The sequence below is a fragment of the Taudactylus pleione genome, unplaced genomic scaffold (assembly GCF_031769625.1).
Source record: "Taudactylus pleione unplaced genomic scaffold, aTauple2 ptg000114l, whole genome shotgun sequence".
Taxonomy (NCBI): Eukaryota; Metazoa; Chordata; class Amphibia; order Anura; family Myobatrachidae; genus Taudactylus; species Taudactylus pleione.
In genome coordinates this window covers 8,552,501-8,575,313 of record NW_028284516.1, presented here as the reverse complement: position 1 = coordinate 8,575,313, position 22,813 = coordinate 8,552,501, and the positions used below count along the sequence as shown (strand labels likewise).

Below are 22,813 nucleotides of genomic sequence, written 5' to 3'. Positions count from 1 at the left end.
GTCTGTGTCACTGTGACACAGACTGCACCGCGTGTGTAGCGCTGACCGGACGGAGTTCGGTCATCGCTACACAAGTGACAAACACACAGCCGCCGGCTCCGGCAGCTGTGTGTTTGTTGCAAGCAGCAGCCAATGAGAGTCTGTCAGACTCTCATTAGCTGCTGCGCCCACTGCAGGAGCCGCTCCAACTTCCGGCTCCCGCAGTGGGCAATGGGAGAGGCGTCATGACATCATATGACGTCTCTCCCATAATGCCCGGGAAGGACAGACGGAGGAGCGGATGGCGACGACGGGAGCGGGGATTCAGGTAAGTGTTTTTTTTTTTTTACTACGTGTGTCTACTGAGGGGGAGGCTGGCACTACAAGGGGGAGACCACTACTGGGGGCACCACAAGGGGAAAACCACTACTGGAGGCACTGCAAGGGGGGGACTACTACTACTGGGGGTACTACAAGGGGGGGACTACTGGTGGCACTACAAAGGGGGAACCACTACTGGACTGGGGGCACTACAAGAGGGCGGGACTACTACTGTGGGCGCTATAAGAGGGAGACCACTACTGCCGGTACTACAAGGGGGAGATCACTACTGGGGGCACTACAGGGGGGAGCACTACAAGAGGGGACCACTACTGGGGATTATAACTGGGGTCACTTCAAGGGGGGGACTACAACTGGGGGCACTACAAGGGGGGGACTACCATTACAAGGGGGGGACTACTACTACTAGGGGCACTACAAGGGGAGGGGACAACTACTAGGGGCACTGCATAGGGGGGAGGGGACTACTACTAGGGGCACTGCATCGAGGGACCACTGCTGGGGGCTCTACAAAAAGGGCAATACGGGGGTACTGCAAAGGGGGGAGACTACAACTGAGGCCACTATTTAAGGGGCACTGCATAAGGGTTACCACTATTGGGGGCAGTGCATGGGGTATGGACTGCTATTGGGGGCACTATATAAGGAGCACTGCATAGGGGGTACCACTAATGGGGGCACTATATAAGGGGCTTACTACTGGGGGCACAAGGGGCACTGCACATGGGGGACCACTACTGGGGGCACTGTATAAGGGGCACTGCATTGGGGGATCACTACTGGGGGCACTACTGGAGGCCTGCATAAGGGGATCCTCTCCTGGGGCACAGGGGGGCACTGCATATGGGTATCACGACGGGGCTGTTCCTAATCTTTATTTTTACTTTACATTAATCCCATATGGACCCGCCTCCTCCCTGGAACACTTGAGGGGGGGGGGCGCCATAGCACGCATGTTCTTTGGGCACCCTGGCTACACGCTACCCCTCTGCCAGGGCCGTCTGCATGCATTTGCCCCCCAGGCTAAAAGTTGCCAGCCAGCCCCTGGTTGAAGGTAAAGGACAGATAATCAGCAATGCTTGGCTTGTGTGTGTGTTTGTTTGAGCTGTTTGGTTGTTATTGTCCTGGGCGTTCTATTTGTGCCGTCACCATTATTATTATTATTAACTTATAGTTTCAAATTTAATGACTTGTCAAAAATTAATTGACAAAAAGTGTTAAACGCCAACACTGTTGTCTGTGTCTTTATTTTAGAAGTTAAGTTAAGTTGTATTTAAGAAAGTTATTATATGGTAACACGATAATACACATTCCAAACACCGGGCCAGACCAGGGACGTTAGTGTAAAAGATGCATTACTTACGCTTGTGATTACCACTTTTCCTTTATATACTGTATCTCTTATTATTCAATTAAAATATTTGGTTTTTGGTTTGATGCTCAGAAGATGACACCTTTCAGTAAACTGTTTGTGGCGAGGATCAGATGTTAACTGTATTAATATTCACCCTCCCTATACTGCTGTATAGGTTATATGGTACAGTACAGGTACATTAATTACTTCTATTTATAAACATTAATGTTTTTGTTTTACATACCAAACGCCGAGGAGGTGAATGGAGCTGGCATCTTTCGGATTTAGTTCAATTGCTCTCTGTAATTAAAGTTTCCATATTTATTTACATTATACAACCCTGAAATCTTCACTTGCATTCTTTTGGATGTGTAAATTCAATCTGAAGATGTTCTTCTTATATTATCTAACTAGCCATAGACAATAAAATGGGTAAATAGCTGTACACACGTTTCCCAGGTCAGACCCATCATAGGCAATGCACAATGGGACTGAGAACCTCATTCAGAGCCGCTCGCAAAATGCGAGCGCTCGCTCTGAATGAGGGTGGCCGCTTCTCTATAATGAGCCGGCCTCCTGGTCGCTCGCTAAGCTGTGGGTGACCACCCGCAGCTTTAGCAAGCGGCCAGTTTGATGGTCGCGATGGTCAAGACCATCGCGACCATCAGGGCTTGCGACGAGACCCTTGTGGTAGGGTCTCGTCTGCCGCAAGTCCCAGTGAGCTTTCGGCTCTAATAGAGCTGGAAGCTCACCACTGACATCACGAGTGATGTCAGTGGGGCCGCCCCCAAACTGCAGGCGTTCCTTTGGGAACGCCTCCATTTGGCAAGCCACCCCCTCCCCACCCCGCCTACAAAGCGGTCCGAGCTGACGATCACCATCGACAGCCGTCCCTTTTGTAGTGAGCCCCGGAGCGAGAGAATTTCTCTCTCGCTCCGGAGCTTGAGCACGCACAGTGTGGCCGCTGCGCATGTGCAGGGCCTCAATATCGACCCGCTTGCGAGTGGGTCTGAATGAGACCTTGAATCTGAGTTCGGAGTAAAGAACAAAGCCAAGTAGCTTTGCACCTTGGCAAAAACAAACTGCACTGCAGGTGGGGCAGATGCAAACTGTGCAGAGATTTAGAGCCTGATTCATCACGGATCACAATTGCAACAGCGACCGCAGATCGGCCAATGGTGCGAACTGCGCATGCGTATGGCCAGGATTGCGATACCACTGTGACCACGCACACAGACAGAAAGCCATCGCAGAGTGAATGACGGGATGTCAGCGTTTGGGGGTGGTGATGGGGGAGTGGTAGGAGAAAAGCAGGCGTGCCTGTCTGTTTGAACGCAGTTTCCTGGGCGTGTATAAATTAGCCACTGCGACAGCATACACACCTTGTGTACTCACTGCGTGCGACGAGACTTGCAATTTCTGAGACAGATCAGACCTGCTGTAATTCTACATGAAGCGCCGATGGAACTGCGGATGTGAGATAGCGGTAGTGGGTGCCTCTATGCTGGCTGAGCAGTTGCACACATTAGCATAATTGCGCAGCAGACCTACGCATGTAATCGCAGCTGTGATCAAAATAGCGATCTGTAATGATCAGGCCCTTATATGTGAGAGGGGTGTGTCCAAACTGATATCTAAATTGCAGTGTAATAAGAAATCTCTCCAGCATTTGTGAGTCACAGGCAAAAGCAGCCAGTATTTACCGTGCATGCAAAATAAATGTATTTGCACCCCTTCCATTGCAGCATGGTCTGTACAGGATTACCCCGAGACTAATTGTTGGCTCGGACATATTCAGTTAGGTCCTGTATCGTCAGTGCGTTAAGCCCCGAGGGTGCACTTTTCCTCACAGGAGCTGTGAGGAGGCGACTGAGTTAAAGTCCACGCTCTTGGCTTTAACGCGCGGGGAAACCCATAGATTCCCCATTATACATAGAATCTATGGGTTACCGCGCGCTGCATGAGAGTTTATAGCTCGGGGAAATGCAGAATAAATTAATAGCTCCAGGCATGAAATCTGGAGCTTTTCCCTGCGCAGTAAACTCTGCGCCTAATTGGATATGCCCCTGTGTGTGTGTGCACAGCAAACAACTGCCACTTTCAGTGCCCGAGCCCAGTATTCCTCCACTTATACTATTATACTATACCATTTATACTATTATACTATACCATTTATACTATTATACTATACCATTTATACTATTATACTATACCACTTATACTATACCACTTATACTATACCATTTATACTATTATACTATACCACTTATACTATTATACTATACCATTTATACTATTATACTATACCACTTATACTATTGTACTATACCATTTATACTATTGTACTATACCACTTATACTATTATACTATACCACTTATACTATTATACTATACCATTTATACTATTATACTATACCACTTATACTATTATACTATACCACTTATACTATTATACTATACCATTTATACTATACCACTTATACTATTATACTATACCACTTATACTATTATACTATACCACTTATACTATTATACTATAGCACTTATACTATTATACTATACCACTTATACTATTATACTATACCACTTATACTATACCACTTATACTATTATACTATACCACTTATACTATTATACTATACCATTTATACTATTATACTATACCACTTATACTATTATACTATACCATTTATACTATTATACTATACCACTTATACTATTATACTATACCACTTATACTATTATACTATACCACTTATACTATTATACTATACCACTTATACTATTGTACTATACCACTTATACTATTATACTATACCACTTATACTATTATACTATACCACTTATACTATTATACTATACCACTTATAACTTATACTATTATACTATACCACTTATACTATTATACTATACCACTTATACTATACCACTTATACTATTATACTATACCACTTATACTATTATACTATACCACTTATACTATTATACTATACCACTTATACTATTATACTATACCACTTATACTATTATACTATACCACTTATACTATTATACTATACCACTTATACTATTGTACTATACCATTTATACTATTGTACTATACCATTTATACTAATATACTATACCACTTATACTATTATACTATACCACTTATACTATTATACTATACCACTTATACTATTATACTATACCACTTATACTATTATACTATACCACTTATACTATTATACTATACCACTTATACTATTATACTATACCACTTATACTATTATACTATAATAGTATACTATACCACTTATACTATTGTACTATACCATTTATACTATTGTACTATACCACTTATACTATTATACTATACCATTTATACTATTATACTATACCACTTATACTATTATACTATACCACTTATACTATACCACTTATACTATTATACTATACCACTTATACTATTATACTATACCACTTATACTATTATACTATACCACTTATACTATACCATTTATACTATTATACTATAATAGTATACTATACCACTTATACTATACCACTTATACTATTGTACTATACCATTTATACTATTGTACTATACCACTTATACTATTATACTATACCACTTATACTATTATACTATACCACTTATACTATTATACTATACCACTTATACTATTATACTATACCACTTATACTATTATACTATACCACTTATACTATTATACTATAATAGTATACTATACCACTTATACTATTGTACTATACCATTTATACTATACCATTTATACTATTATACTATACCACTTATACTATTATACTATACCACTTATACTATTATACTATACCACTTATACTATTATACTATACCACTTATACTATTATACTATACCACTTATACTATTATACTATACCACTTATATTATACCACTTATACTATTATACTATACGACTTATACTACTATACTATACCACTTATATTATACCACTTATACTACCTTGTGGGTGAGAAAGAAAGAGAGAGAGCGAAACAAGGTGGACAAGGGGGGGAGAGAGATTGAAGGGGGAAGTGAGGAGAGAGACACTGGGCCTGAATGAGAGGTGGACACCAAAGCCGCCAGTGTTGCGTCTTCCTTCGCAGCGGATCTGATGAGTTATGCAAATGTAGCAGCTGGCGTCTTTTGTATAAAGAAGCCCGCCGGCGGCTTCTCAGAACCTCAGCTTGCGTACAAAGACGCAGCATCAGACGAACATCGGCTGCACCATCGGACCCTATGGCTGCTCAGAATGTTTTGTCGCAACTAAGCCGTCGGGCCCAGTGAAACTGCCTCTGAAGACGCAGTCGCTGGCTGCAACTTGCTCCCAAAATGGTTGCCTGTGTTTTTGTCGCTATTCCTGCAATACCTCCCCCAAATGGTCGCTGTCTGTCAATTACACCTCGTCCTAATCCACACTGCGACCAGCGTCGCTGTGCTGCACAGTGCAAAAGATGCATGCGCAATAGACGAAACGTTGGCCATTTGCGAACTAATCGAAACAGTGTCCAACTCTGAATAAGGCCCAGAGAGATGGGAAGGGCAAAGAGGGAGACAGGTGGGAAAAGGAGAGAGTCAAAGAGGTGAAGAGAGGGAGAGGGAGAGGGGGAGGGGGAGAGGGGGAGGGGGAGGGGGAGGGGGAGGGGGAGAGGGAGAGGGAGAGGGAGAGGGAGAGGGAGAGGGAGAGGGAGAGGGAGAGGGAGAGGGAGAGGGAGAGGGAGAGAGAGAGGGAGAGAGAGAGAGACAGAGACAGAGACAGGCAACGCTGGGCAGTACAGCTAGTATGTTCATATCCTTTATTTATCAGTTACTGCACCTGGAAGTGATCCCTTATGCTGTATGCATTTCCAACTTTCACTTTTAAGCCTTCATAGTCTCCGGCGTCACTGAGGCATATAGCATACCACTGTAATGGAGATGGGAAGACTTTATACAGTATAAGGTTATGGACAGAGAAAATTACAAAATCTACTAGAAAAGTGAATATTATGGGTGTTGCGGTCAGTAATAGGTAAGCGGCAAGCACTGAGTCTGCCTCTCCATATAAGAGTGAGGTGTGTGTGATCTCACAAGAAATACTGCTCATTAGTGGTTTTCCTGTAATGTCACTATATAAAGGCTTCATATTGGACACTACATTGTGCTTCACTGTCCTAATGTGTGCAAGAGGAAATAAGGGATGGGTACGGGATGCCGGCGCTCTAGATCCCGGCAGTGAGAATCCCGACGCCGGCATTCCGACAGGGTTAGCATACCGACACTTGTTGATTGTTATGCTAACTCTCACCCTTCCCTACCCCTCCCTCCCCGGTGCCTGAACCTAAACCCATTCCCCTAGTGCCTAAACCTAACCCCACCCACCTAGTGCCTAAACCTAACCTCTCCCTCCCTGCTCACAACTCAGTTTTGCGGCTGGATCTTGTGGTTTTCGGCACTGTGCTCCGTAGCCGTGCAAACGCATCTATGGGCAATGCCAAGCCATAACAAACGCCACTTGCTGTTGAGTGGGCATAACTGGGTGGTGGCGACTGAGGCCCGTATTCAATTAGAGGCGAAAAGTCGGAAAAGTTTCGCCTGTACAACTATCTGCCTCCTTCTGCCTGTATTAGAGGCGGAAACTTTTCGCGCGCGATCCCCGCTTTTCTCCATATTCAATTCCTAAACAGGCGAAAACGGAAAGCGGCGAATGCGGAACAGGCGGAAAGTACTGTCAGAAGTGGGGAAATCAGTCTGTACCCCCCAAAAAGATGCACTACCATAAGGAATCAATGTAGATGTGTACTAATAGCCCTATTAAAAGTGTTTGAGGTACTTGAGTAATTTAAATTACTTCTTATTAGCGTCTTTGCAAAAGTGGTGAATGGCATAAAGCAGTATTTTTTGGAGAAAATAGGTAGTCCAGTCAAATTTGGGGTGCTAGCATATTTTTATGTCTCTAAAGTGAGCATTTAAAAACGTGAAAAACCAGCCTCATACATGCACCTGCAATCCCAAAAAACCTTACAGCACCCCAAGAAGTCTATTTCGCTAGTTTTTATAGTTGGCCCCCCACTTTTTACTTTTTTGCCCCCAAAAACGAAAGCACTTTTTTGGGTTGTTCTGAGGTAATTTAAAAAAAAAAAAAATTGGTTGATTTGTCATTTGGGGGCTATCCCAGGGGTTCTGAGTCGTTTCCCCACATTTACACCCCAAAATAACGATTTTGCACTTTTTTTCTCCTGCTAATCAATTAGATACTTTTCCGCCTATTACAATGCATTGAGTTTCTGCTTACGCGAAATCCGGAATCGTCCTGGAATTAAATATGGAGACACTTTGAAAACAGGCGGAAAGTCTGAATCTGCGGAAACTTTTCGCCTCTAATTACATCCGGCCCTAAGATGCAAAATGTGAAAATAGATTTGCTGCACCACCCATGTTGGCTCGTCTCAGTGGCACCAGGCGACTTGGAGGATATGGCACAGAGGCGCTGTAGTCCCATGAGCACAGTGAGAGTGCAATTGAGGCTGAGTGCAACTCTGAAGTCGCCTCTGTATCAGTAGATTTTTTTTCCCATAGAAGTTTTTCAGTGACAACAATATAACCCTAAACCTTTCTCTGCAAATTATAATGCCTCTAAAGATATACTGTAACAGAGATTTTACCAGAATAAAGCGTGTTTTAGTAAATTCAGTTGTACTTCGATTAGGACAGTGGTTCTCAAATTCTGGACCTGATTCAGACCCGATCGCTAAGGCGCGATCGCTCGCTGCCGGGTGATTGTTGCACAGTGCGCATGCGTATACGTCACAGAGCATGTGCACAAGGCAGTCACTGCGATGGGGAATTGTGTGCTCGTAGCACAAAGACTGAGCGCTACTTTGAGTGACAGATAGTGCTGTTTGTGGGTGGTAACAGGGGGAGGTGCTTGTGAACAGGGTAGTGGTGCTGCAAACGCAGGCGTGTCTGGGTGTTCAAACAGAGTTTTATGGGTGTGCATAATTACCATGGACGCAGCATTGTACACGTCACTTGGTTGAATTTTAGCCAGCACTGATCGCAGTGCTTGTGGCGGGGTAGGGTCTACCTCAAGGGCTGCGTGCAGCTCTGATGGCTCACAATGTTACCGGTTATTCATACACTTCCTGGAGATGACGTGTGCTGCGAGGGGAAAGGGGGCGTCTTTATACACCAGCGAGCGTTCACCGCCGTAGCTCGCAAAGACATAGAGGGTGTCCTTACACTACACAGTGCGATTGTGGATTTTGCATAGCCGGATCCTTTTGGAAGCGAGCGATCGCGCCTTAGCGACCGGGTCTGAATCAGGTCCTCTGTCCTCAGGACACCAAACAGTTCACATTTTCCAGGTTACCCAGCAGGTGCCCAGGTGTATTCATTACTGACTGACACATTTTAAAAGATCCACAGGCGTAGCTTATTATTTCATGTGTGATTCTGTGAGGAGACCTGGAAAACATGCACTGTTTGGGGTCCTGAGGACAGAGTTTGAGAACCTGTGGATTACAGTTTATTTTCCTGTGCACCTAAAGTATCCCCACTTTGCAGCGCTCTATGGGCAAAGATCAATAGAGCTCTAAGCCCTCCAACAATGACAGCAGCATCTCTAGGATATACAACAGATTTGGGTCTGAGGGAATGGGCAGCAACCTGAAATGCTATGTATATGGAGGCAGGGGAAAGGCACATGATAAAGCACAGGAAAAAAATACACATATATCAAGTGAATTGTAAAATATTCTAGTATGGCTACTGCAGGTGTATGTTGTATGTGGATGGAGCCATCCACTTCTTAAACAGGAAGTGTTTGTTATACAGGAAGTGTTTGTTATACAGGAAGTGCCTCTGCAGCCATTGTTCAGCATGAACAATGGTGATATGCACACAGACCACTTTACATGGTGTCAGAAGTCTGGCAGTGATGGCACACGGTCTCTGACACATAGATCTGCTGTGCTTCTGATGACGACACTGCGGAAGTTCAAGAAGGAATGGAGCGTATACTGCTGTGCCGGGCTCTCAGACAAATCAAAAAAAGTGACACTACTCAACCTAGCTGGTGCTGAAGCTGTTGATACAGCAGACACATTTGTCTATTTGGAGGAGGAGGATCAAGAGGATCCAGACACGCTAATATAAAAGTGTGCTACCAGTGAAAAATGTTATAATGGACAGGTATGCTTCTAACAGTGCTGTGCAGAGCCCCTCTGAGAGTATCCAGTCAAATGCTGGCAGATGGAAACTACTAGCAAAGAAATGTGACTATGGTGCATTAGCAAGTGAGCTCATCAGGGACAGGATTGTGGCACTTATAATGGGGATGGGTATGATATGCCGTTCAAATCCCGACGCCGGAAGCCCGATCAGTGAAGATCATGACAGGGGCGGTAATTTCCCTAACCCTTCTCCTCTCCTTCCCCTAACCCTCCCCTGGTGGTGCATAACCCTAACCTCCCCTGCTCACACCCTAAACCTAACTTTCCCAGGGGGGTTCCTAACCCTAACCTCCCCCTGATGGTGCCTAACCCTAACCCTCCCTCCCCGTAGTCTAACCCTAACCCTCCACGGGGGGTGCCCAGTGTCGGACTGGGGAATGAAGGGCCCACCAGGGGATTACAATAGTAAGGGCACACTGAAGGGGCGTAACCATCTGTCAGAGAGGTGTGCAATACTATGTGCAAATAGATGGAGGAGTTAACTAGCAATAGACCTCCAAATGCCAGAGAAAGGGTTGTCCTGATTAATAAATAGACTGTCATGTTCTGGCAGTGACCCAGAACATGCATGGCAGCGCAGCTTCGGATTGGGATGGAAAACAGCTTGTGAAATTTCTGGAAACAGCCCTTATTATACAGGGGTGGGGTTTGAGGCGTGGCCTGTGGAGGAGGGGGACAGAAAAGAATGGAGATCATTGACTATATATCATGTACAGTGGATTTAAGGCTGTTGTGCCCTATGTGCTATACTAGGGACATCATACTAGTCTTTATTTGCTGGTCTTTGAAATTGAAATACTATATGGTGTGTGACATAATGGGGCCTTTTAACTAGAGTGTGTGTGATGTCCTGAGTGTTTGGTCTGGTCAGTGTGTGATGTCCCGAGTGTTTGGTCTAGTCAGTGGGCGGAATTCAATTGTCCGCGAAAAGTGATGTTTGGGTGCCCAAACTGGTCACTATTCGCACATTTCAGCTCTCACCCCCCTGGGGCTGCGCGCTGAAATGGAGGCGCTGGCAGCTGATCGCGCCCAACAGGAGCAACAATTGAATAGCTCCGTCGGGCGCGATGGAAACAATTGAATTCCGCCCAGTGTGTGATGTCCTGAGTGTGTGTGATCTGGTCAGTGTGTGATGTCCTGCGTGTGTGATGTCCTGCGTGTGTGATCTGGTCAGTGTGGGATGTCCTGCGTGTGTGATCTGGTCAGTGTGTGATGTCCTGCGGGTGTGATCTGGTCAGTGTGTGATGTCCTGCGGGTGAGGTCTGGTCAGTGTGTGATGTCCTGCGGGTGTGGTCTGGTCAGTGTGTGATGTCCTGAGGGTGTGGTCTGGTCAGTGTGTGATGTCCTGAGTGTGTGATTTGGTCAGTGTGTGATGTCCTGCGTGTGTGGTCTGGTCAGTGTGTGATGTCCCGAGTGTGTGATCTGGTCAGTGTGTGATGTCCCGAGTGTGTGGTCTGGTCAGTGTGTGATGTCCTGCGTGTGTGGTCTGGTCAGTGTGTGATGTCCTGCGTGTGTGGTCTGGTCAGTGTGTGATGTCCTGCGTGTGTGGTCTGGTCAGTGTGTGATGTCCTGCGTGTGTGATCTGGTCAGTGTGTGATGTCCTGCGGGTGTGGTCTGGTCAGTGTGTGATGTTCTGAGTGTATGGTCCATATGTGATGTCCTCACACAAACACTCTATAGGAGCTTATACACATACACAATATAAAAGGTAGTAGAAATATACACTAAAGCACCACTATGAGAAAGATAATGCTGTAGATGTACAGTACAAGCGAAAAATAGAGATCTAACAATCCAGAACTCAGGACACAGCAGATAGTGTCAGCACAGCAACATACTAACATATAGGGATCTATAGGTGCTACAGCCTGTATACATAGGCTTACCATACTATCCCTTTAAACCGGGCCACTCATGAATTATACAGGCTCTGTAGCTGGCTGACTTCAATCCTGCATTTCACCTTGTTTTAATCAGCAGCAGAACCTGTGTAATTCATGAGTGTCCCGGTTTAAAGGGATAGTATGGTAAGCCTTTGTATACACTAACACACAGCTCTATATAAAGGCCGGTACGCACTAGACGAGTGTGTCTAGTGTGTACCGGCCTCGTAAGCGACAAACTGGCAGGGTGCCGGCATCGGCAAGTGCATACACACTTGCCGATGCAGGCAGCGCCGACGGGTGCCATGCTGCATTCGGGGTCTGACGGGCATTAACACCAAAGATGCGCAGCAACGGGCATCGTCGGTGACATTGAGGGTACACACTTGCCGATGTGCCCAATATGTCGTCCGATCCGGCCGGATTGGACGACATATCGTCTAGTGCAGTGGTAGCCAACCCTGGTCCTCAAGAGCCACCAACGGTGCATGTTTTGCAGGTCTCCTCACAGAATCACAAGTGATATAATTAGCTCCACCTGTGGATCTTTTCAAATGTGTTATGGTGCATACACACGATCAGATTTTTCCTTCAGATATGAACGATAACGATTTAAAAATCGTTCAGTCGTTCATATCTGAAGGAAAATCGTTCATATCTGACATGCCTGAACGATGGACGATCAACGATGCGCGTTCCCGTTTGTCAGATAACGATATCTGACATCTGATGGGTTTGCAGTCAGACTTGGACGATTCCATTCATTTTAATGCAGTCAAAAATCGTTCAATCGTTCAAATCGTTCAAAACTTTGGTAAAATCGTTCAAATCGTTTAATCGTTCAATCGTTCATCTGACAAATCTGACAAGTCTGACAAATCTGACAAATCTGACCGTGTGTACGCTCCATAAGTAATGAATACACCTGTGCACCTGCTAGGTGGTCTCAAAAACCTGAACTGTTGGTAGCTCACGAGGACCGAGGTTGTCTACCCCTGGAGGTGTGTACCCTCCATAACACCGCAACACCCTATATACAATACTGACACACAGCTCTTTCTAACACCCTGCAGCCCCCCATAGATACCAACACACAGCTCTATATAACACCGCAGCACCCTGTATACCAACACACAGCTCTATATAACACTGCAGCCCCCTATATACTGACACACAGCTTTATATAACACTGCAGCCCCCTATATACTGACACACAGCTTTATAGAATACTACGGCCCCCTTATATAAAGACACACAGTCCCCTATAATAGGTAACACGGCCCCTATATACAGACATGCAGCTCCCTATAGGGTAAAAAGAGCCACTATGTACACAAATCCCCCTATAGGGTAAAAATATCCCCTATTTACAGATGCACCTATAGGGTAACAGCCCCTATATACAAACATCCCCTTACAGGGTAATACAGCTCCTATATATAGGCATAGTCCCTTGTAAAGTAACACAGCCCCTATGTACAGGTACACTGGACCTTATTCAGAGGCGGCCGTACGGTCTACGACCGCCTCGATGTTTGGCCAGTGCGCATGCGCACGAGGGAGCCGGCTCCCTCGTGCGCATGCGTGAGACCCGCTACGACCGACAGCGCTGGTCGTAGCAGGTCTCTTTCCAAAGGGGGCGAGCGGTCGATGTTGATTGACAGCTCGCCCCGTTTGGAAGGCGGGCCGGGGGGTGGCAGCCCAAGCGGAGGCATTCCCATGGGAATGCCTACCGTTTGGGGGAGGCCCCACTGACATCACTAGTGATGTCAGTGGAGAGCTTCCGGCTCTCACAGAGCCAGAAGCTCTCTGGGGCTTACGACAAGTGAGACCCTACCCTAGGGTTTCGATGGTCTATGACCACATCAACCATCACCCGAGCGGTCGTTAGAGCTGTGGGTGTAAACCCACAGCCTAACGACCGAAACAGAGGCGGGCGGTCAGCCTCTGTAAAGTAACACAGTCCTCTATAGGGTAGTGCAGCCCCTATGTACAGACACACAGTCCCCTATAGGGTAATACAACCCCTATGTACAGGCACACAGTCCCCTATAGGGTAATACAGCCCCTATGTACAGGCACACAGTCCCCTATGTACAGGCACACAGTCCTCTATAGGGTAACAGCCCCTATGTACAGATACACTGTCCCCTTTAGAGTAATACAGCCCCTATGTACAGACACACAGTCCCCTATAGGGTAATACAGCCCCTATGTACAGACACACAGTCCCCTATAGGGTAATACAGCCCCTATGTACAGGCACACAGTCCCCTATAGGGTAACACAGTCCCTATGTACTTTAACAGTCCCCTATAGGGTAACAGTCCCTATGTACTGTAAACAGTCCCCTATAGGGTAACCTGCACACAACCCCTATGTACAGGCACACAGTCCCCTATAGGGTAAATACAGCCCCTATGTACAGGCACACAGTCCCCTATAGGGTAAATACAGCCCCAATGTACAGGCACACAGTCCCCTGTAAAGTAACACAGTCCTCTATAGCGTAGTGCAGCCCCTATGTACAGACACACAGTCCCCTTTAGGGTAATACGGCCCTATTTACAGGCACACAGTCCCCTATAGGGTAACACAGCCCCTATGTACAGACACACAGTCCCATGTAAAGTAACACAGCCCCTATGTACAGGCACACAGTCCTCTATAGGGTAACAGCCCCTATGTACAGACACACAGTCCCCTTTAGAGTAATACAGCCTCTATGTACAGGCACCCAGTCCCCTATAGGGTAACACAGCCCCTATGTACAGACACACAGTCCCCTGTAAAGTAACACAGCCTCTATAAACAGACACACAGTCCCCTATATAACATGGATAACAGTCAATGTTGGAGCAGCTCCTCAGAGTCACCGGCCTACCTGGCTGTAGATATGATGCTCCTGTGCTGGGGGTATCAAAGATCCTGCTGTGCTTGGAGTCAGTCAGCTCGCCTCTCACTCCCTGGGCCCGGTAACTGCCAAGCCCCGCCCCTTCCTCTCACACAGGCCCCGCACCCAGACTGAACGGAGCTCTTGATTCAATCTGGAGAGAGGCGAGCAGGAGGCAGTCTGTAACAGCCTGGCCCCAGAACACTGTGCATTATACACTGGGGACAATCCTTGAGGGAGGCAAAGTCATGGTGGCCAATCCACCACCCATGCAGCGTACTCCCACCCCCGTTCGCGGGTCCCGCTAAGCCCCGCCCCCGTTCAGAAAGGGGCGTGGCCACAACACAGTGGGGCCCACCTGGGAATTACCCGATTCCCCGGCAGCCCAGTCCAAGCCTGGGGGTGCCTAACCCTGAACTCCCCCAAGGGGTGCCTAAACCTAAACCCCTCATCCCCGGGAATCTTTAATACTTACCCGGGTCCTAATGGTCGTGATTCAATGATCTCCTTCGGGCGGCAGGATTTCGGCGTCGGTATATCGGCGGTCGGCATCCCATCCGCCAGCATATTAACTACAACCCCTTATAATGTTACTAAGGCACAGTTATTACTTGAGATGGAATTAACACTGGACTTTGCAATACACATATGCATGCTACATGGGCAGTCCAAAAAATGTGCGATGGAGTTGTCCAAAAAATTCAGTTTTCGGAGGATTGACCACATTTCTCATATGCACCAAGCCCTGGAATGCGATACATTCCAGGGCTTGGATGTGGTGGGCAATGCCATGTTCTATGCGCAAAGCCCCCCATGTTGTAATTTTCACACAGACCACTTTACAGCTACTACAACAGGGCATGCCAGGCAGACAAAGGGGGTCTGCCCCTTTTTCCGAGTGAAGTCATGACGACGCGTATAAGGGGGCAGGTCCGCAGGCACTTGAAGCTGCAGCAGTGCCCGAAGCGTTTTCGATATGCTCCGGGCAGTTGTAATTATGGCAGGGTGCCTGCCTGTAGCGTCCCTGCCCTAAGTAGTGGTGGCGAGGGGAGGGGGCGGAAAGGGGACTGGGGCGGGATGCAGGACCCGGGACCCTGCCGGGCCCCTCCAACAGTAAATAGTACCTGCCCCCCCTTCTCTGCACCCCTGACTGGGAGTAGTATGTAGAGATATATATACAACCACTGTATGGGAGACAGAAATTTATTAACAAAGATGTATAGTAAAAATAATTTTCTCGTTTGTCAACTCCAGTTATACAATGAGTCGATCTTCCAATAAACAATATTTAACGAAACAGCAATTAGAATAATAAAACCAATGAAACAGCTCTTTTGACTACACCCACCACTATATTATTACCATTAGATTATTATTATTATAACTAGCTGGGATACCCGGCGCTGCCCGGGTTGAAGACTGGACCATAAATTACACCTTCAGCTTTTATTTGTTTACACCAATAACCCCATTCCAATGATCCTGAAAAGGAACCCACTGTTTGCTAACATGCATGCAAACAGAGGCGTAACTACCGTGGGTGTAAGGGGTGCAGTTGCTATGGTGCCCGAGCTGTCTCTGTGGCACTCCGCTCCCCCTGCACCAAGTCACACACACAAGGTGGGCCGGTCCAGTCAAGGCACCAGGGAAGGGACCAGGGGCTGGCTGGCAACTTTCAGCCTGGGGGGCAAACAAGGGCAAGTGGCCCAGCTTTTCTACCAGCTAATGCAATTTTAAAATGGGCGTGACAATAATGTTGGGGGTGTGGTTTGCGTAATGTGGCGGCGCTGCAGAGCAGAAAATATTGTTTGTTTTTTTTAGCAGGGGTCCTATCCTATATGTGATAGCTATTTATGGGATGGGATGAAATATATTGCAGCTGTCCCGTGTGTTTGTTACTTATGTATCATGCACATTGACATTTATGTAGGGGGAAAATGTAGTAATTATTTAGGTGACATGCACATGTGCAAGTACAACCTACATAAATATCAATGTGCATGATAGATAAGTAACAAAAACATAAGACACCTACACTATATATCATTCCATTGCCTAAATAATTACATATAGTATAGGAGGACCCCTGCAATATATAATATAGTGAAGTGTCCTATGTGTTTGTTACTAATATAAAATATGCTGGCAGTGGCACTTACGTTGCACTTGCGTGTGTAGTAATTGTTTAGGTGACATTCACATGTACATGTCACCTAAATAAATACATGTGCAAGTGTAACATAAATGCATGACATTTTATATAATTAGTAAACACATAGGACCCCAGCAGTATTTATAATACATACAGTATGCACAGGGCTGGCAACAGAAACCATGGGGCCTGGTACACTGATATCTCTGGGGCCCCCAACTCCCCCCCTTCCTCGGGATCCCGGCGGTCAGAATCCAGACGCCGGAATCCTGACAGGGTTAGTATATCGTCACCTGTCGGTCGGTCGGTATCCTAACCCTCCCCCTTCTCCTCCCTCCCTGATGCCTAAACCTTACTGTCCCCCCTAATGCCTAACCCTAACCCCCCAAGTGGTGCTTAACCCCCCCACCGTGGTTTCTAAACCTAACCCTCCCTGCCCGTGACTTACAGCTAAGGCGCCCTGCTATTCCTACAGGATTCCAGCGTCGGTATCTAAACTGGCGTCGGAAATTCGATGCCTATGTTTAGTTCCAGGTCGGGATTTCAACACTGGGATTTATCAGTTGGCATCCCGTCTGCTGGCAAACTGACTGTATCCTCTCTATCTAGCTCATGTATGAGTTAGTGTAAAAAAAATAAAAAAATACAGTGTACATAGATATATATCTATCTATCTATCTATCTATCTATCTATTAGGGGTGAGCGGGTTCGGATTTCTGAAATCCGAACCCCCCCGAACCCCCCCGATCCGAGTCTGATCCGAGTCAGGCTCGACTTTTCCCGCCTGACTCGGATCTGAAATCGAGGCAAAACGTCATCATCCCGCCTTCCGAGTCTCGCGGGTTTTGGATCCTATATAAGGTACCCGCGTCGGCGCCATTTTCTCACTCGGCTGTGGACAGTGAAGAGGGAGGGTGGGAGTTAGGGCTGTGTAGTGTAGTGTAGTGTAGTGCTGCTGTTGTCCACTACTTCAAAGTCCATAGGGGCTGGCTGTGTTGTGCTGTGCTGCTGTTGTTAATAGGGGCTGTGTCCACTACTTCAAAGTCCATAGGGGCTGGCTGGACTGTGTTGTGCAGTCAGTTCTCCATAGGGGCTGTGTCCACTCCAAAGTCCTGTGCAGTGTCCCAGTCCTAAAGGAGTGCTGTAGTGTTGTCCAGGGGGTGCTCTGTCCATCAGGGGTGCTCCCCCCAAGTGCTAAAAAAATAATATATTTTCTGTGTTTGTGAATTGTGTGCGCAGTAGCCGCACGTGCATCAACAAAGTAGTGCCAAGCGTGCGCCTGTGTCATAAGTAAAGGGCCGGCTGGCTTGACCGTTAAAGGGTGCTGTAACCCCCGAAAGTACACTCCAGTCCAAACCAAAAAAAAATTATTTTCTGTGTTTGTGAATTGTGTGCGCAGTAGCCGCACGTGCATCAACAAAGTAGTGCCAAGCGTGCGCCTGTGTCATAAGTAAAGGGCCGGCTGGCTTGACCGTTAAGGGTGCTGTAACCCCCGAAAGTACACTCCAGTCCAAACCAAAAAAAAAATTATTTTCTGTGTTTGTGAATTGTGTGCGCAGTAGCCGCACGTGCATCAACAAAGTAGTGCCAAGCGTGCGCCTGTGTCATAAGTAAAGGGCCGGCTGGCTTGACCGTTAAGGGTGCTGTAACCCCCGAAAGTACACTCCAGTCCAAACCAAAAAAAAAATTATTTTCTGTGTTTGTGAATTGTGTGCGCAGTAGCCGCACGTGCATCAACAAAGTAGTGCCAAGCGTGCGCCTGTGTCATAAGTAAAGGGCCGGCTGGCTTGACCGTTAAGGGTGCTGTAACCCCCGAAAGTACACTCCAGTCCAAACAAAAAAAAAAATTATTTTCTGTGTTTGTGAATTGTGTGCGCAGTAGCCGCACGTGCATCAACAAAGTAGTGCCAAGCGTGCGCCTGTGTCATAAGTAAAGGGCCGGCTGGCTTGACCGTTAAGGGTGCTGTAACCCCCGAAAGTACACTCCAGTCCAAACCAAAAAAAAAATTATTTTCTGTGTTTGTGAATTGTGTGCGCAGTAGCCGCACGTGCATCAACAAAGTAGTGCCAAGCGTGCGCCTGTGTCATAAGTAAAGGGCCGGCTGGCTTGACCGTTAAAGGGTGCTGTAACCCCCAAAGTACACTCCAGTCCAAACCAAAAAAAAAATTATTTTCTGTGTTTGTGAATTGTGTGCGCAGTAGCCGCACGTGCATCAACAAAGTAGTGCCAAGCGTGCGCCTGTGTCATAAATAAAGGGCCGGCTGGCTTGACCGTTAAGGGTGCTGTAACCCCCGAAAGTACACTCCAGTCCAAACCAAAAAAAAAATTATTTTCTGTGTTTGTGAATTGTGTGCGCAGTAGCCGCACGTGCATCAACAAAGTAGTGCCAAGCGTGCGCCTGTGTCATAAGTAAAGGGCCGGCTGGCTTGACCGTTAAGGGTGCTGTAACCCCCGAAAGTACACTCCAGTCCAAACCAAAAAAAAAATTATTTTCTGTGTTTGTGAATTGTGTGCGCAGTAGCCACACGTGCATCAACAAAGTAGTGCCAAGCGTGCGCCTGTGTCATAAGTAAAGGGCCGGCTGGCTTGACCATTAAAGGGTGCTGTAACCCCCAAAGTACACTCCAGTCCAAACCAAAAAAAAAATTATTTTCTGTGTTTGTGAATTGTGTGCGCAGTAGCCGCACGTGCATCAACAAAGTAGTGCCAAGCGTGCGCCTGTGTCATAAGTAAAGGGCCGGCTGGCTTGACCGTTAAGGGTGCTGTAACCCCCGAAAGTACACTCCAGTCCAAACCAAAAAAAAAATTATTTTCTGTGTTTGTGAATTGTGTGCGCAGTAGCCGCACGTGCATCAACAAAGTAGTGCCAAGCGTGCGCCTGTGTCATAAGTAAAGGGCCGGCTGGCTTGACCATTAAAGGGTGCTGTAACCCCCGAAAGTACACTCCAGTCCAAACCAAAAAAAAAATTATTTTCTGTGTTTGTGAATTGTGTGCGCAGTAGCCGCACGTGCATCAACAAAGTAGTGCCAAGCGTGCGCCTGTGTCATAAGTAAAGGGCCGGCTGGCTTGACCGTTAAGGGTGCTGTAACCCCCGAAAGTACACTCCAGTCCAAACCAAAAAAAAAATTATTTTCTGTGTTTGTGAATTGTGTGCGCAGTAGCCGCACGTGCATCAACAAAGTAGTGCCAAGCGTGCGCCTGTGTCATAAGTAAAGGGCCGGCTGGCTTGACCATTAAAGGGTGCTGTAACCCCCAAAGTACACTCCAGTCCAAACCAAAAAAAAAATTATTTTCTGTGTTTGTGAATTGTGTGCGCAGTAGCCGCACGTGCATCAACAAAGTAGTGCCAAGCGTGCGCCTGTGTCATAAGTAAAGGGCCGGCTGGCTTGACCGTTAAGGGTGCTGTAACCCCCAAAGTACACTCCAGTCCAAACCAAAAAAAAAATTATTTTCTGTGTTTGTGAATTGTGTGCGCAGTAGCCGCACGTGCATCAACAAAGTAGTGCCAAGCGTGCGCCTGTGTCATAAGTAAAGGGCCGGCTGGCTTGACCGTTAAAGGGTGCTGTAACCCCTGAAAGTACACTCCAGTCCAAACCAAAAAAAAAATTATTTTCTGTGTTTAGCCGCACGTATATATCAAATCGATATAACATAAATGGAGGACCAAACTTTCTCCGATAAAAATAAAATAGAGAAAGATCAAGAACCACTTCCTCCTAGTGCTGAAGCCACTGCCACTAGTCATGACATAGACGATAACATGCCATCAACGTCGTCTGCCAAGGCCGATGCCCAATGTCATAGTAGAGGGCACATACAATCCCAAATGGCAAAGTTCAGGAAAATGACCTTGAAAAAGACATTTAAATCAGCTGAAGAGAAACGTAAACTTGCCAATATGCCATTTACGACACGGAGTGGCAAGGAACGGTTAAGGTCGATCCCTAGTATGTTCATGACTAGTGGTTCAGCTTCACATGACGATGGAAGCCCTCCTCCCACTAAAAAAATCAAAAGAGTTAAGCTGGCAAAAGCACAGCGAAGAACTGTGCTTTCTAAGAAGATATCACAAATCCCCAAGGAGAGTCCAAGTGTGGTGGTGGTTGCGATGCCTGACCTTCCCAGCACTGGACGGGAAGAGGTGGCTCTTTCCACCATTTGCACGCCCCCTGCAAGTGCTGAAAGGAGCACCCACAGTCCACTTGCTGATATGCAAATTGAAGATGTCACTGTTGAAGTACAACAGGATGAGGATACTGGTGTAGCTGGCGCTGAGGAGGAAGTTGGCGAGGAGGATTCTGATGGTGATGTGGTTTGTTTAAATCAGGCTCCGGGGGAGACAGTTGTTGTCCGTGGGATGAAAAAGCCCATCACGGTCATGCCTGGGCAGAAGACCAAACATTCCACCTCTTTGGTCTGGCAATATTTCTATCCAAATCCGGACAACAACTGTCTTGCCATATGTACCATATGTAAAGGTGAAATAAGTAGGGGTAGGGACGTCAACCACCTAGGAACATCCTCCCTTATACGGCACCTGCAGCGCGTTCATAAAAAGTTACTGTCAAGTTCAGAAACTTTGGCTAAGACCGTAAGCAGTCCAGGGACACCTAAATCCCGTTGTCCTGTTGTATCCAAGCGCCTGCAAACCACACCATCAACTCCCTCCTCGTCAATTTCCTCCTTAGTCAGGATCGGAAGTAGTCCTGCAGGCCATGTCACTGGCATGACTGACTCTCCTATCCGGGATTCCTCTGGAGGATCCTGCATTGCTACGCCTACTGCTGCCGCTGCTGCTGTTGCTGCTGCTGGGAGTCGTTCATCATCCCAGAGAGGAAGTAGGAACACCACTACTTTTACTAAACAATTGACCCTCCAACAGTCCTTAGCGAGGAGGATGAAGTACGACAGCAGTCATCCTGAAGCAAAACGTATAACTGAGGCCTTGACTGCTATGTTGGTGTTAGACGTGCGTCCGGTATCCGCCATTAGTGCAGTGGGATTTAGACAATTGATGGAGGTAGTGTGTCCCCGGTTCCAAATCCCGTCTAGATTCCACTTCACTAGGCAGGCGATACCGAGACTGTACAGAAACGTCAGAAAAAGTGTCCTCAGTGTCCTGAAAAATGCCGTTGTACACAATGTCCACTTAACCACGGACATGTGGACAAGTGGAACAGGGCAGACTAAGGACTATATGACTGTGACAGCCCACTGGGTAGATGTATCACCTTACGCAGCAACAGCAGCAGCGTCACCAGTAGCAGCATCTCAGAAACGCCAGCTCGTTACAAGGCAGGCTACGCTGTGTATCACCGGTTTCAGTAAGAGGCACACCGCCGACAACCTCTTAGAGAAACTGAGGGAAATCATCGCCCAGTGGCTTACCTCACTTAGACTCTCCTGGGGATTTGTGATATCTGACAACGCCACCAATATTGTGCGGGCATTACATCTGGGCAAATTCCAGCACGTCCCATGTTTTGCTCACACAATAAACTTGGTGGTGCAGAATTTTCTGAAAAGCGACAGGGGCGTGCAGGAGACGCTTTGGGTGGCCCGAAAAATTTCTGGCCACTTTCGCCATTCAGCGACTGCGTGCCGAAGACTGGAGCGCCAGCAAACACTCTTGAACCTACCCCGCCATCACCTGAAGCAAGAGGTTGTGACGCGGTGGAACTCAACCCTCTATATGCTTCAGAGGATGGAGGAGCAGCAAAAGGCCATACAAGCCTATACATCCACCTATGACATAGGCAAAGGAGGGGGTATGCACCTGACTCAAGCACAGTGGAGAATGATTTCCGTGTTGTGCAAGGTTCTCCAGCCCTTCGAACTTGCCACACGTGAAGTCAGTTCAGACACAGCCAGCTTGAGTCAGGTCATTCCCCTCATCAGGCTTTTGCAGAAGCAGCTGGAGAAAGTGAAGGAGGAGCTAAGACGGAGCGATTCCGCTCGGCATGTGGGACT

The 22,813-nt window shown here is 46.9% G+C and overlaps 1 protein-coding gene across 1 annotated transcript in view; it reads right to left on the bottom strand.

Annotated features, from left to right (window-relative positions):
- The window catches only part of LOC148524935 (regulator of microtubule dynamics protein 1-like), a 58,417-nt gene that overhangs the window by 9,703 nt on the left and 25,901 nt on the right, over positions 1-22,813 (bottom strand). Inside the window, exons 5-6 of the mRNA XM_088471525.1 lie at positions 6,516-6,605; positions 1,920-1,975 (exon numbers count right to left, since the gene is read on the bottom strand). Coding sequence (XP_088327651.1) covers positions 1,920-1,975; positions 6,516-6,605 — 146 coding nt within the window. The remainder of the gene's footprint in view (positions 1-1,919; positions 1,976-6,515; positions 6,606-22,813) is intronic.